The 11,577-nt window shown below is 52.0% G+C and overlaps 5 protein-coding genes across 5 annotated transcripts; 2 read left to right on the forward strand and 3 right to left on the reverse strand.

Annotated features, from left to right (window-relative positions):
• Positions 1-1,545: 1,545 nt before the first annotated feature.
• Positions 1,546-3,223, reverse strand: N7459_004947 (histidine phosphatase family protein; the record flags this gene model as incomplete). Its single annotated transcript, XM_056944131.1, has 3 exons — positions 1,546-2,392; positions 2,445-2,574; positions 2,632-3,223. 3 exons carry the CDS (start codon positions 3,221-3,223, stop codon positions 1,546-1,548), a joined length of 1,569 nt encoding a protein of 522 aa, XP_056801014.1.
• A 1,499-nt stretch (positions 3,224-4,722) lies between these two features.
• Positions 4,723-5,163, forward strand: N7459_004948 (uncharacterized protein; the record flags this gene model as incomplete). The annotated part of the gene is made up of 1 exon (XM_056944132.1): positions 4,723-5,163. One exon carries the CDS (start codon positions 4,723-4,725, stop codon positions 5,161-5,163), a length of 441 nt encoding a protein of 146 aa, XP_056801015.1.
• A 1,373-nt stretch (positions 5,164-6,536) lies between these two features.
• N7459_004949 (DUF3716 domain-containing protein) lies at positions 6,537-7,073 on the forward strand (the record flags this gene model as incomplete). Its single annotated transcript, XM_056944133.1, has 1 exon — positions 6,537-7,073. The coding sequence occupies one exon, from the start codon at positions 6,537-6,539 to the stop codon at positions 7,071-7,073; it is 537 nt and encodes a 178-aa protein (XP_056801016.1).
• Positions 7,074-7,771: 698 nt separating this feature from the next.
• Positions 7,772-8,668, reverse strand: N7459_004950 (DUF3716 domain-containing protein; the record flags this gene model as incomplete). The annotated part of the gene is made up of 2 exons (XM_056944134.1): positions 7,772-7,859; positions 7,902-8,668. The coding sequence occupies 2 exons, from the start codon at positions 8,666-8,668 to the stop codon at positions 7,772-7,774; spliced, it is 855 nt and encodes a 284-aa protein (XP_056801017.1).
• Positions 8,669-9,210: 542 nt separating this feature from the next.
• On the reverse strand, positions 9,211-10,752 carry N7459_004951 (sugar porter family MFS transporter; the record flags this gene model as incomplete). Its single annotated transcript, XM_056944135.1, has 1 exon — positions 9,211-10,752. One exon carries the CDS (start codon positions 10,750-10,752, stop codon positions 9,211-9,213), a length of 1,542 nt encoding a protein of 513 aa, XP_056801018.1.
• Positions 10,753-11,577: the final 825 nt, after the last annotated feature.

An 11,577-nucleotide genomic window follows, 5' to 3' on the forward strand; every position in this document is an offset into this window, starting at 1 on the left:
ATGGTTCGGTGCTTCCGATGGTGCTCGCACGCCCATCAAGGACCTAGCGCTGTATCGACAAAGACCAAGAGCCCGAGGTACTCTGTATTTCATAATGGCATGTTGGCTCAGCGTTTCGTAACATCATGTATTTTCCTCCTGGGTTTGTGTCAACCCAGATCAACGGTGGAGTGGCGTGGGACATGTCAATCAGCCATCCTGACCCTCTGTGCCCAGGAGGGAAGTACCAGGTTGGATGATGGACTCGGAAATTAGTTTCTGTCTGCCATCCGAGCCTAAACTCAGAACCAGCAGACAGTCCAGTTGGTTATCCAGCCAGGCTTGCAGTCATGGTGTTCCTGTTGAGCACAAGCTTCAACTCCCTGGGCCAAGGATTTTGAAGCATCGGTTGACCTGGAATTGATTTTCGGGTGGTGGCATTATTACTCTGAGTCTGCCCAAGGAGGTACAGCGTCGACAGGGCTATCAGACGTAAAGAGCGTTGGATGGTGGACAGTGAGCACCGATGATGGAGGTGCGTAGCGGAAGACGGAGATATTGCCAGAAAAGACCAAGCCGAGGTGTAGAGGTTCAACCAATGAGTTGGATCGCCCTGTCATGCTATACTTTGGCCCGAATGTGGGGGAAGGCATCGCGCAAGGTCAAAGCTGGAGAGACCTCGGTCGGGTTTGTCCCCACCGTGCTAACGAGAATCTTGTTCGAATCAACCGTCTTGGCGAGGTGTTGCGATTATGTACGGCGTGAGCGCACGCGATTGGCAAAAGGCGGGTGAGATGTGCTGTAGCAGAAAGGTTCCATTCATGCTTACCATATCTCGCCAGTAATTGCCTAGGTGCGCTCCTTAGCTGAATCATGCTGAGACTATCCCATCTAGGAATGCTTATTGACACTGGAACTTCCAGCGTCGACGAGTGTCGAGATGAGCAGAAAGAACAAGAACACACACACAAACTGGATAGGAGCCAGCGAAGATGAGAAACTCGACAGGCAAAGAGAGATACAGGCCAAAACTATCTATACATGGGGGCGGGGGCTGCGTCAGACAACAGGCATTCGCCATAAAGCATCGCCATCACCGTCTTCGCACGCGAAGGCTGCATCAGCTATACTTCAGCAAGGAATCTGCCTGGAACAGCTCATGCAGCAGTGAAAATCAACACTGGAGGCTATATCTAGCACTGAATGGCCATTTATGGCAGACCCTCCAGATGCACCGACTGCTCTCCCAGTCATCTGTCCTAAATCCAGGCATTTGGCCGTCGGGGTACCGCACAACCGCCACGGAAGACTGACCTTTTCCTTTGGATCCCAACAAGAGTGACTGACAATGTTGTCCCAGGATCCATCCGTCGTGGTCACCAACCGTTAAGTGGACCAACTTCGACCCGCCAGTAAACTCGGGCTAGCATTTGGACGAATTGTCGCTGGGAGTATACCTCAACACGAACAGCAGCAGCATGCGCGGATTTCACCATAGTAGCCAAATAGTTTGACTGTGTATTGAAATTGCAAATGGTCGACTGAGACAGAAATTCTGTACCTCCTTTAAGAGTTCGGAACGCCATCTCCGACCTGGCTTCCCGTGGGATAATTTCCGAAACACGCCTCCTGGTATTTGGCGTTATGCTTCAGAGAAGGCACACCGCGCAAGAAATCCCGAACGGGACAGAAGCCATTCTTGGCATTCTCACAGCCGACAAGACCCTGTAGCGGCAGTGGCGCATTATTCAGCATGAAGCGAATGTAATTGGTGGTATTCGAGTTCGATTTTAGATGCGGGTTGGTGTAAAGAACGGGATCCAGATCGTAGAGCGAAACGTTGGCAGGGCAGGTCCAGATTTCGGACATGAAACGGGCACCGAAGGGGGTCATCTCGCTCAGCGAAAAGGTGCGGTTGGGAGCATGGTCCACGTTGCCTGGCAGACCGTCGGGGCCGTATTTAAAGTATTCAAGGCCGAGGGCGTTGATAACGGAGAGGATGATGTCGTCGTGGGACATGTCAAGGTAAAAGGGCTGACCGGAAGGAAATTGAGCCGCATTGTTGTCGTACGTATAGTTGATGCTAGTGTCGCTGGACGTGATGAGCTTCTGTTGGAGACGGGCGGCGAGTTCCAGGACATAGCCAATGCCCTGGGCGCGCCCTGTCGGGGAGCCATAGGCGTAGTCTCCGTAGTATTGGACGTCGACGTTGTACTCAAAGTCTTTCCACTCCTGCTCGGTGAAGAGAGAGCAGAAGGATGATCCAGCAAGACTGGTGTATTCATAGACGCAAATGTTCTGCATGGCAAGGACATCGCGGGCGGTAAGATTGAAGTCACGAGGAAGATAGGAAGAGAGGCGAGCGCGAGCATCCTTGGTGTACCGAGAAATGAAGATTTCGGCTGAATTGTCACTAGAGAGTCCTGCGTCAACACGAAGCCAACACCAAGTTGGTATTCACTCACCCTTCAGTCATGTCGCCCGTGCAGGCCTCGTAGGAGGCCAAGGTGTTGTTGAAGCCAGACACCTCGGGGATGATCACAAGTTCATACTGATCATAAGAGCTGTTGGCACCGCTGTTGCCGAAAAAGCCGCCTACGGAAAAGAGTCAGTGGTTGATGTCAAGCTTGAGACGGGCAAAACTCGACTCACTAAGCCACCAGCGGGCACTTTCCAGAATACGTGCCTGTGAAGTGGTACGAAAGACAGGTTTCGGACGAGCCGTGCCATTGGGATACACATTTAGCGATGGATTCCAGCGAGCCACGTTGGCGCGGTCCGCGCGATACAGCAGTCGCCCGTACTTGGCCCAGAAATTCGCTCCCGAGGTCGCTTCCGTGGCGGCACCGCTCTCCATCAAAGTGTCGGACCCAAGGACATAATCCCATTCATTCAGAAAGCTAAGCGGGCCCGAGGCGACAGTGTCGTCTGGATGCGCCTTGGTGTAGTTCACCAGCTTGTCCGCAAAGTCTTGCATGCCTTCGCCGTCCAAGGGGTAGTCGGTGGGATAGCGTTCAGCATGACGATGGAGGACGTGTACCTGAGACAGCTCACATCCGTGTGGAACGCCGTTTGGCACACCAAACCCAGCAGCGTTTTTGTAGGGGCTTAAATTCGCCCAACTGCGGGTCATATCAAAACCAGATGCGTAGGTCGCGCCTGTGGGTGCAGAGGCAGGGGCCGAGGAGGTTGCCGCGGCGAAGGTGACCATCTGGGCCAGCGTGAGCCCGGCAAGACTCTTCATGCTTGCTTTGGTTGATGGGGAATCCGAGAAATTCCCCCTAAAGCTCAGGCCTATCGGATGTGGTGGGACAACTCAACAGAGTGGAAGAAGAGGAAGGTTGTTGACACTTGCCGCGTTTTGAATTGCCGTGCCGCGAAACGAGAGGGCGCAATGGACAATTCAGAAGCAAACTCGGGATCGGCGGCGCGCGGCCGATATGAAATATCCCGGTCAACGCAGAAGAGTTTACATTTCCTGCAGCCGGGCGATTGTTGTTCCACAGGGCGTACGGAGCGATGGTGGCGCCGATCTGCGCGACAAGTGAGCCCCATCACGGCCTTCCAGTTCGCTGGTGACCATGACCATGACCTTCCAAGCTTGAAACAATAATATGACACAGGGTGAAAGTGGCTCGTCCATCGTAGCATCTGGAGCGTCACTGTGAGAAGCTTTTAATTGTAATGCTTCATAGTATGTAGTCCGATGCAGATAACTAGATTGACTCCGACCTCGGCACGCCAGGATGATTTAGCATTGCCGAGGTCGGACTTTTTCAGCCTGAATTTCCTGGCCACATTGGTTGCCTTGGGGCCTGAGGGAGCGATCGATGGGAATTGCGAGGATGATTCCATCTTCCATCTTCCATAGATTCATACTCCGACTTGCTCGACCCAACTCTACCCAGCTTGACCGCTCATCCAACATTGAGCAGATCCAAAGGTGTCTCGCATCCTGGGGAACTTCTGGGACTATTGGGTTGCACCCGTGGGCGAACAAGTCCCAAGAGTCTTGTCATGCATTTTCCTTTGGCCTCAAACTTGCGGTGACCCGACGATGCACCTTGCCATCACTTCCAAGACTTACCGGAAGACACCGGGAGGCCTGGGCTGAGTGGACCACGAGACCGGAACACGACCCTCAGCCTCGTTTTTTTCGATGCCAACCTTGGACTGATGTCCAGATTATCCCCGGTTTTCGATTTTCGATGCTGCGTCGATGCCCAGAGGGTCGAGGATCGACAATCGGTGGCGCTTGGCGGGTGCGCCGTAGAGTCGCGGGGAGCCTAAGCCCGCGTCAGCCACCATCTCATTCGCCCCGTCTCGCAGTTTGTTTCACTCCGCCTGCTCGTCTGGCTCGGCTCGTCAGGCTGTCTCACCCTGTACTTGCGTGAGACAGGGCGAGCCGAGACCCGACGGAGTACCCCCGACGTGGTCCTCGTTGTACTGTTACATCGACTCCAAAATAGTAACATCCAGAGCCAAGCTCTACTTGGAGGAACCATTGCGGAGGAGTCATACGAGATCCCCAGCTATGAAGGATGCTGATGATTCACAGCTCGGTTCATGGCTGGTGCCCAGGTCACTGCTCACATTGTGAGAAACACTTAAATACCGCCCTGCCTTCACTTGATGTATTCCCTTTTTCATTCATCCAAACTACAAGATCCAACAATACAAAGACTCAGCATCTCTATTCTCAAACTCTTCATCCTCTATCACATTATCCAAAACTACGCAACCATGCAGTTTACCCAGCTCCTCCTGACCACCGGCCTCCTGGCCTCCTCCGCGGTTTTCGCAGCTCCCGTCGCCGGCAAGTCCATGATGGCCGCCAGCACAGAATGGACCATCCAGAGCATGCAGCGCGTCTGCAACAGCGACGATACCTCCTGCACTTGGACCTTTGGCATCTACCCTGGTTCGGGTAATGCCACCGCGTGCTCCTTTGACGTGAACACCGCCACTGCCTCCCAGGCCAACGGCGGCCCCGCGAACTGCGGCGACTACACCGTCACCTCGGGCTGGAGCGGCCAGTTTGGCGACGAAAATGGCTTTACCACTCTGTCCGTCGTCAACAATCCTCTGCGTCAGATCATCTATCCTTCCTACACCGACGCACAGCTGGACACCGGGGAGGTTGTCGTTCCCGACCAGAGCTACACTCCTACCACTCTCCCCTAAATGCGAATGCAGACTGAGAGAGGGGACGAAGCCTGTTGCAGAGCCGGATTTGGGGGGATAGGTTTATGTGTATATCGATGACTCGCTCCTTACAATTACAGTTGCCTTGAAGTCGTTCACTCCTTCTGCATTCAATTCGGTATCCAGACTCGGTTGTGGAGGAATCCAGCGGGGCGGGTGTACAGTGCGAGAGCAATCATTATTCTGCTCGAGTATATTGCCAACTGAATGGACATTGAGGTTCCCAGATCAATGAATAATTATTGACAATGACGTACAATGACGTCCTACATATCTATTTTTGGCGAGTTTCCCCACGTCGCTTACAGGGATACTCATCCATGGATTCAAAAACATTGTCAGAATGGAAACAATGACCGTAGACACTTCTCCATCTGGAAGTCCATGAAATGTTCGCATTCAACAAACCCGGAAGGATTAAGGATCACTTGCAATAAGGTTCTTCAATAGTAATAGCATGATATCGGTGACGTTGTAAATCACAAGTTCTGGTAGTCGGTCATAGTGGGCGCCTTACGTGTACCCAAAATGATTCCATCCGTTGGTGCGTTGTTAACACCTTTGCCACGACAGGCACAGAAGACATGATACTGCATCTATTCCCAAAGTGAGGTTGCGGACTGATTCAAGTAGATGTATGAGCAGCAGCATCGATCAACATATTTCAACCATTATAGCTGTCCAACTGTGTTTCACAAGCATAATCGATATCAACTGGCAACCCAACAAGCTTGGAGAAGGCCTCGAGGAGCTCAGGCAGATAAAGTGACTCAACTTCTCGTTCTTCGCTGCACGTCTCATAATTAACTACTCTATCTTAGCGGAGGTCATACGTGAAGATCAAGTCAGCCGGTCTTGTTGACAGTGATATACAGATGGAGATACTCTGCTCAGATCCAAGGGATCTTATGTGACCGGGGTACTTTGCCATGATATCTGGTATAAAAAAACACATTGAATGAGGGAAGGACGTCTTTTTAAGAGAGCTGCGCACCGGGATCTTCTTTTTCTCCCATCCTTCCCCTCTCATCGACCACTTCACCAAGGCTTTGCACTTATACGCGCACACTCTCACAAGCTCGCTCAGTATCCCTCTTGGCAGCTCTTCAGCACCCTCGAGCTACCAGCTCGACTAATTCTACCAACCTCTCCTCTCTATCTATTCCTTGCGCCTCTTATGAGAAAGTCATCGGTGAGATCCCCCGAGAAGGCTGATCTAGACCAGCCCTTGCATTTACAGTGACCACAAAAAGAAGCATAGCATCTGGGCTGAATACATTAAAAGACTAGGTCATGACAAGGCCCAAGGGAGTGAAGGACAAGATACAAGTCGCCTACGCTTTTTGGAGGCAATGGAAGCTCGACGCGAGCCCTCTCGAGCCGGCCAGGCCTTGAATGCAGAATTTGGGACCCACATCATCGGAAATGGAATACAAAATATCAAATATGCACTTATTAAAGTCATCGGAAGACTGGCAGACTACACATGCCTCTCTTGTCGCCTTCGTTTTGGTCCCTGGACAGAATGCGTAGTGGTGGACGGTACCTCCGACCTGAACTGCTGCGCTAACTGCCACTGGCATGGCAATGGCACACTGTGCATATTCCCAAGGCCCTGGTCGAATGTTTCTGACTATTATACCCAACCTGAGCTGATATTGCGCATTCTGATCCAAGAGGCCGTGCTCGTTGAGGCGGCCATTGAACAGCTGGAGCTTCACATATACTGGGTTGAGAATAGCGTTTTCACCACTCCCGACAACGTCCAACAGATGCAAGCCCAACTTGTTTACACAAGGGCCCAATGGGAGCGTCTTTTCAGAGCTGTCAATTCTATGCGTGCACTGCTCGCGGAGGTAGAAATGGCAATGGGCATGGGGTATCATTGAGTATCACCGCTCCAAGACATAGCAGACTTTCGTCCCTAGCTCGTTGCTTCTTTGCTAGCTTCCCTCCTTCCATTTTGGTGTTATCCCAAACTTATATTCCTCGACGTGACCGTCCTACGCATCCATAGCTCGCACGAGCCCGCTTTTCGTTGACTAGCTCATTCACACATATAATCCCTCGTTCGTCAAAGATGACCTTCATAATCCCTTACTCTTGGCCTGCCCGGGACCTTGTTCACTATGTCCCGGCTGCTATTGATGGAGGCCTGTTCCAGGTCTTCCTCCTGTTCGAGATCGAAAGAGAACTATTAAAATCATGTACTTGTATAGAACCAGGGGACAATTGATTAGAGTGAAGGCTTATAATCCAAGCCCTGTTTCCCTGGCAGAAAATACTGTGGAGGATAAGACTTTTGTCCATGCAGTTTAAGGCGTCTTGCCCGCAATGTTAATACAGTGTTGATGATTTACCCATAGCTGGGAATATGTCGGACTCTGGAACACGATCAGCCCTATGTCAATTTACAGCATTATTGAATCTTCGTTCCGAGAAATAGGCATTTGTATTCATAACAGGGAGATAGCTAGAGTACCGTGAATACTATTACATTGAGTTTCTTGAAGTAAACAGTTTCTCCTTCGCAAATAGACAAAAGCTCGAACGCTTTCGAAAGGAAGGACCTCGTGATCGGCGAAACCTAAGAATCCATTGGCCATTGCTGACCAAGTTCCTTAAGCTTTTCACGAAAGATGTCGACAGCTTCGCACCGGCGCTGATCCTCCTCTCTGATCACATTTCTGAGATACCTCACCGCCAACAAAGCGAACGTAAGGGTCTGAGTTGTATCTCTCGTGATCACGTCTGGTCGGATAGTTCCATTCGGCAAAGCCGCCAAAGTGGCGGCGGCTGTAGTTATGGAGGCCTCGATATTATCCACACCGCGTGAAACCCGAGAATTGAACTCCGGGGGCGGCGCAACTTCGCCGAGCAAGTGATTAAGTGTCTGAAGGTCAGCATGGCGGTGCGCGGTAATCACTGGGTTGGCTTCCGATGACATGGAAGCAGCTTGCACGGTAGGCTGGACGCGTTGGTCCTGCGGTGGAGGGTATTCTGGTCGAAGCCGGGAGTTTCCAGCATGAAGTGTAGCGTTGAGGGAGATTTGAGTAGAAGTCTGAGGCGGGAATTCACAGCGTGAATCGTTTCGACCCCAGTGACAATTCGCGCAGCAGGTAAGCTCAGGCGTTCCATCCACGACCACACATGTATTCCACGGGCCGAGATGACGACGGCATGCAGTGCACGCGTTCTCCGCGCGTCTGCCAACAACCTGTGCAAGGGCGGATTCAATGTTGGCGATCGATTTGCCGATAATACGGTCCTGCATGTCCCAGATCCGTTTCCTATTCCGTAGGATAGGTTCACGCTGAGCCAACTTATCATTCAGAAACTGCAGGAGGCTGGTTTTGAAGTTGTCTCCTTGGTGAGCCCGGGCGTAGTCGAGGCGTTTGATTCTTTCAGCCCGTTGGCCAGGGGGTACGTCTCGTGTGACAAGAAAGCCACCGGGAATTGTCACGGAAGGCCCATTCGCGCTCATGGCGGGATGGGGGTCTTGACTATTCAGTCCCAAAGTTAGTTCTCGTCTTTTCTGATACTGTATACAGAAGAGAGGAATGGTTTTACCCAGTCATCGCGAAAGGCCAGGGGACGGGATACAGCCCTGGATACTTAAAGTGACAGACGACACGTAAACAACGCACGAAGATGAGCAGAAAGCTGGGATGGAAGGAGAGAAGTTGAGGCAGTGGTGGTGAGGAAGAGGAAGCAGGAATACTAGAGATGAATGATATTGCGTGAGTCAAGTTTGCTAGCAGTGAGGTTGAGCCGGAGGAAAGGGACAGAGCTTGGGGGAGACAGTGGTATATCCCAATGCATCACTTTTTGACTCGTCAGCGAGTTCCGTTACCAGCAAGACGTTCTATTCGTGTTTGAAAAAATTGTCACAAGGTGCGAGGAATGGAATATTATCTCAGTCCTTGTTTGAATTGTACCTCGATACTGCTTGTCTTAGATCACGCTATTCATTCCGTGTCGTGTCAAAAAAACATTATATTCATTAGATGATAATCCCAACGGCCTTTAAACATCCTCCTCTGTTTCCACCCGTCTTTTCTCCTCCGTTCGCATCCACACATTCACCTCAGCAGCCTCGCCCTGTGGTAGGTGGCGAGCCATAGACACGATGTCCCACGGGGTTGGAGCATCGCGGAAGACATGGTTGAGGGCTTCAAGATTGCGATTCATCGTCTCGGGATAGAAGAAGTAAACAGAGACAGGGATGCAGGCAGAAATGACAGTATAAATGATGTAGTACTGATAACCAATCGTGTCCAGTGCAACGGGAGTGATCATAACAACGACAAAGTTCCACAGCCAGTGATTAGCCGTCGAAATGGCCGACATGGCGACACGCAAGCGCATCGGGGCGACTTCCGTACAGTAGAGGAAATTCCCGCCCAAGAAGCCGACGGGGTAGAATGAGTTGAAGAGAAAGATAAACACAGCCGAGACGACCGAGCTGGTGTGGTTTTTGCCAAAGCTGTTTGTGATCGCGAGCACCATCATGCAGATCGACATGCCACCGCCGCTGATCATGAATATCTTGCGTCGGCCGAGGCGGTCGATGGCGAAGAAGGCGATGAAGCTGCACAGAAACTTCCAGGTCATTGCGCAGGAAGACAGGATACGTGCAAGGTCGCTGGTCATATGGAGATTCTCCTCGAAGATCGTGCTGGCATAGGTGCTGATAAGATTACCGCCGCACATTTGCTGGAAGAACTGAAGCGCGATGCAGAGACAGAATCGATATAACAGGCGCTCTTCGTCCGGCTTGTTCGGATTGAAGATATCACGCAGGGAGGCATTGTCGACAGTCACCTCGACCGATGTTTCAATGCCGGAGATCTCAATTTGAACTGATTCGTCCTCGGGGGCGATGCCCTTGTAGGCAGCAAGGCTCTGGGTAGCATCCTGTAGACGGCCAACTTGGACGAGCCATCGAGGAGACTCGGGAAGAAGGAAGACAGAGACCAAGACGATCAGTGAGAAGAAAAATGACACGACCAATGGGATGCGCCACTGCAGCGAGCCACTAGTCTTGCTGAGACCAAAATCGATCCAGTTGCACAGAGCGTAACCCAAACAGATGCAGATCCCATCGACCACGACGTGTTGGCCACGGTGTTTCGCGGACGTACACTCAGACTGCCAGACAGGCACAGCAACACTTTGCTGTCCGACGCCGAGGCCAAGAATGACACGACCGATGACGAATTGCGTCAGGCCATAGGCGCTCGTTTGAAGCAGTTGACCGATGATAGTCAGGATCGCACCCAGGAAGATTGTCTTCCGGCGACCTAGACGATCTCCCAACGCTGTACATGAGAGTGCTCCGACGAGAGCGCCCAACTGGAACGACGCGATCACGGCGCCTTTGCTTGTGGAGTGTTTCGCACGCAAAGCGCCTTGCGTATTTATGGTGTCGATCTGGGGAAATACCTTCGCCCAACTCTCCAACGTAGCGAGCGGGCCCAATCCCGACTGGTTGTAACCAAAAACAATGAAGACCGGTGCAACAATCAGAAGCGCCTGTGCCAGGCGTAGAGGTTTCCCCCGAAACATGTTTCCATGCATTACTTCAGAGGGAGCGTAATATGAAGGCTGCGATCGATGTCGAAGGAAGCAGACGGGAGAGAAAAGAAGGGAGGGATGGAAAGACCGGCTTCGGCATTTAAATTCATGGTCTCTCTTACACCGAGAACACCTCCAGGATTGTGGAGACCCCGCGTGAGAGTCCAGATGGAGCAATCCATGATTTCTGAAATTTTTACTGACGGCCGTGGACTTAGTGCTGCGCTGTGGGTATGCCTGGCCATAGAGGTGCTGTGGATTTGTACGTCTTCTCCCTATTTCGACAGCCCCCGCCGACTCCACGAGGGAAGGAAAAGACCGTAGGCTAGATTTGAGGCTCGGTGAGCAAGGGGTTGGTGCTCTCCTTTCCCCAGATGTCGCTCGGTCAAGATGCCCGTGACGGATAAAATTGCGTTATGCAAGTGAAGGACAGCCGAAGATCGGGGGTCAAGTGGCTCCGACGATCCAATCTCCAGCTATCTATTGCACCCGCGCTCTACTCCGGCTCTGGTCGTGGTCGGGCAAAAGATCTAATATAGATTCCCATCTATCTTCCACGGTGTATCTCCCACCAGGGTAACAGACACAGTAGACAGTCTGCGTCGCCAAGAGGCGCAGATCCGGCGAGCAATAAGTGTCTAAATCTCCGATCTCGCGTGGCTAGAGACCACGAAAGGCTTGTTTAAGCAGCGCCGCGCTTTGCCAAGAACTCCCGCCCCACCCCCGGTCGGCACCGGAGCCAATCAGCGGCACCAGTGGAATGCCAAGCAGACACGCGAGCAGCCTCGGTTCACACTATCTCGCCCAAATTCGACC

This window comes from Penicillium hispanicum, assembly GCF_028827665.1.
Source record: "Penicillium hispanicum strain IBT 35686 chromosome Unknown utg000004l_segment0_segment0, whole genome shotgun sequence".
NCBI classification, from domain to species: domain Eukaryota; kingdom Fungi; phylum Ascomycota; class Eurotiomycetes; order Eurotiales; family Aspergillaceae; genus Penicillium; species Penicillium hispanicum.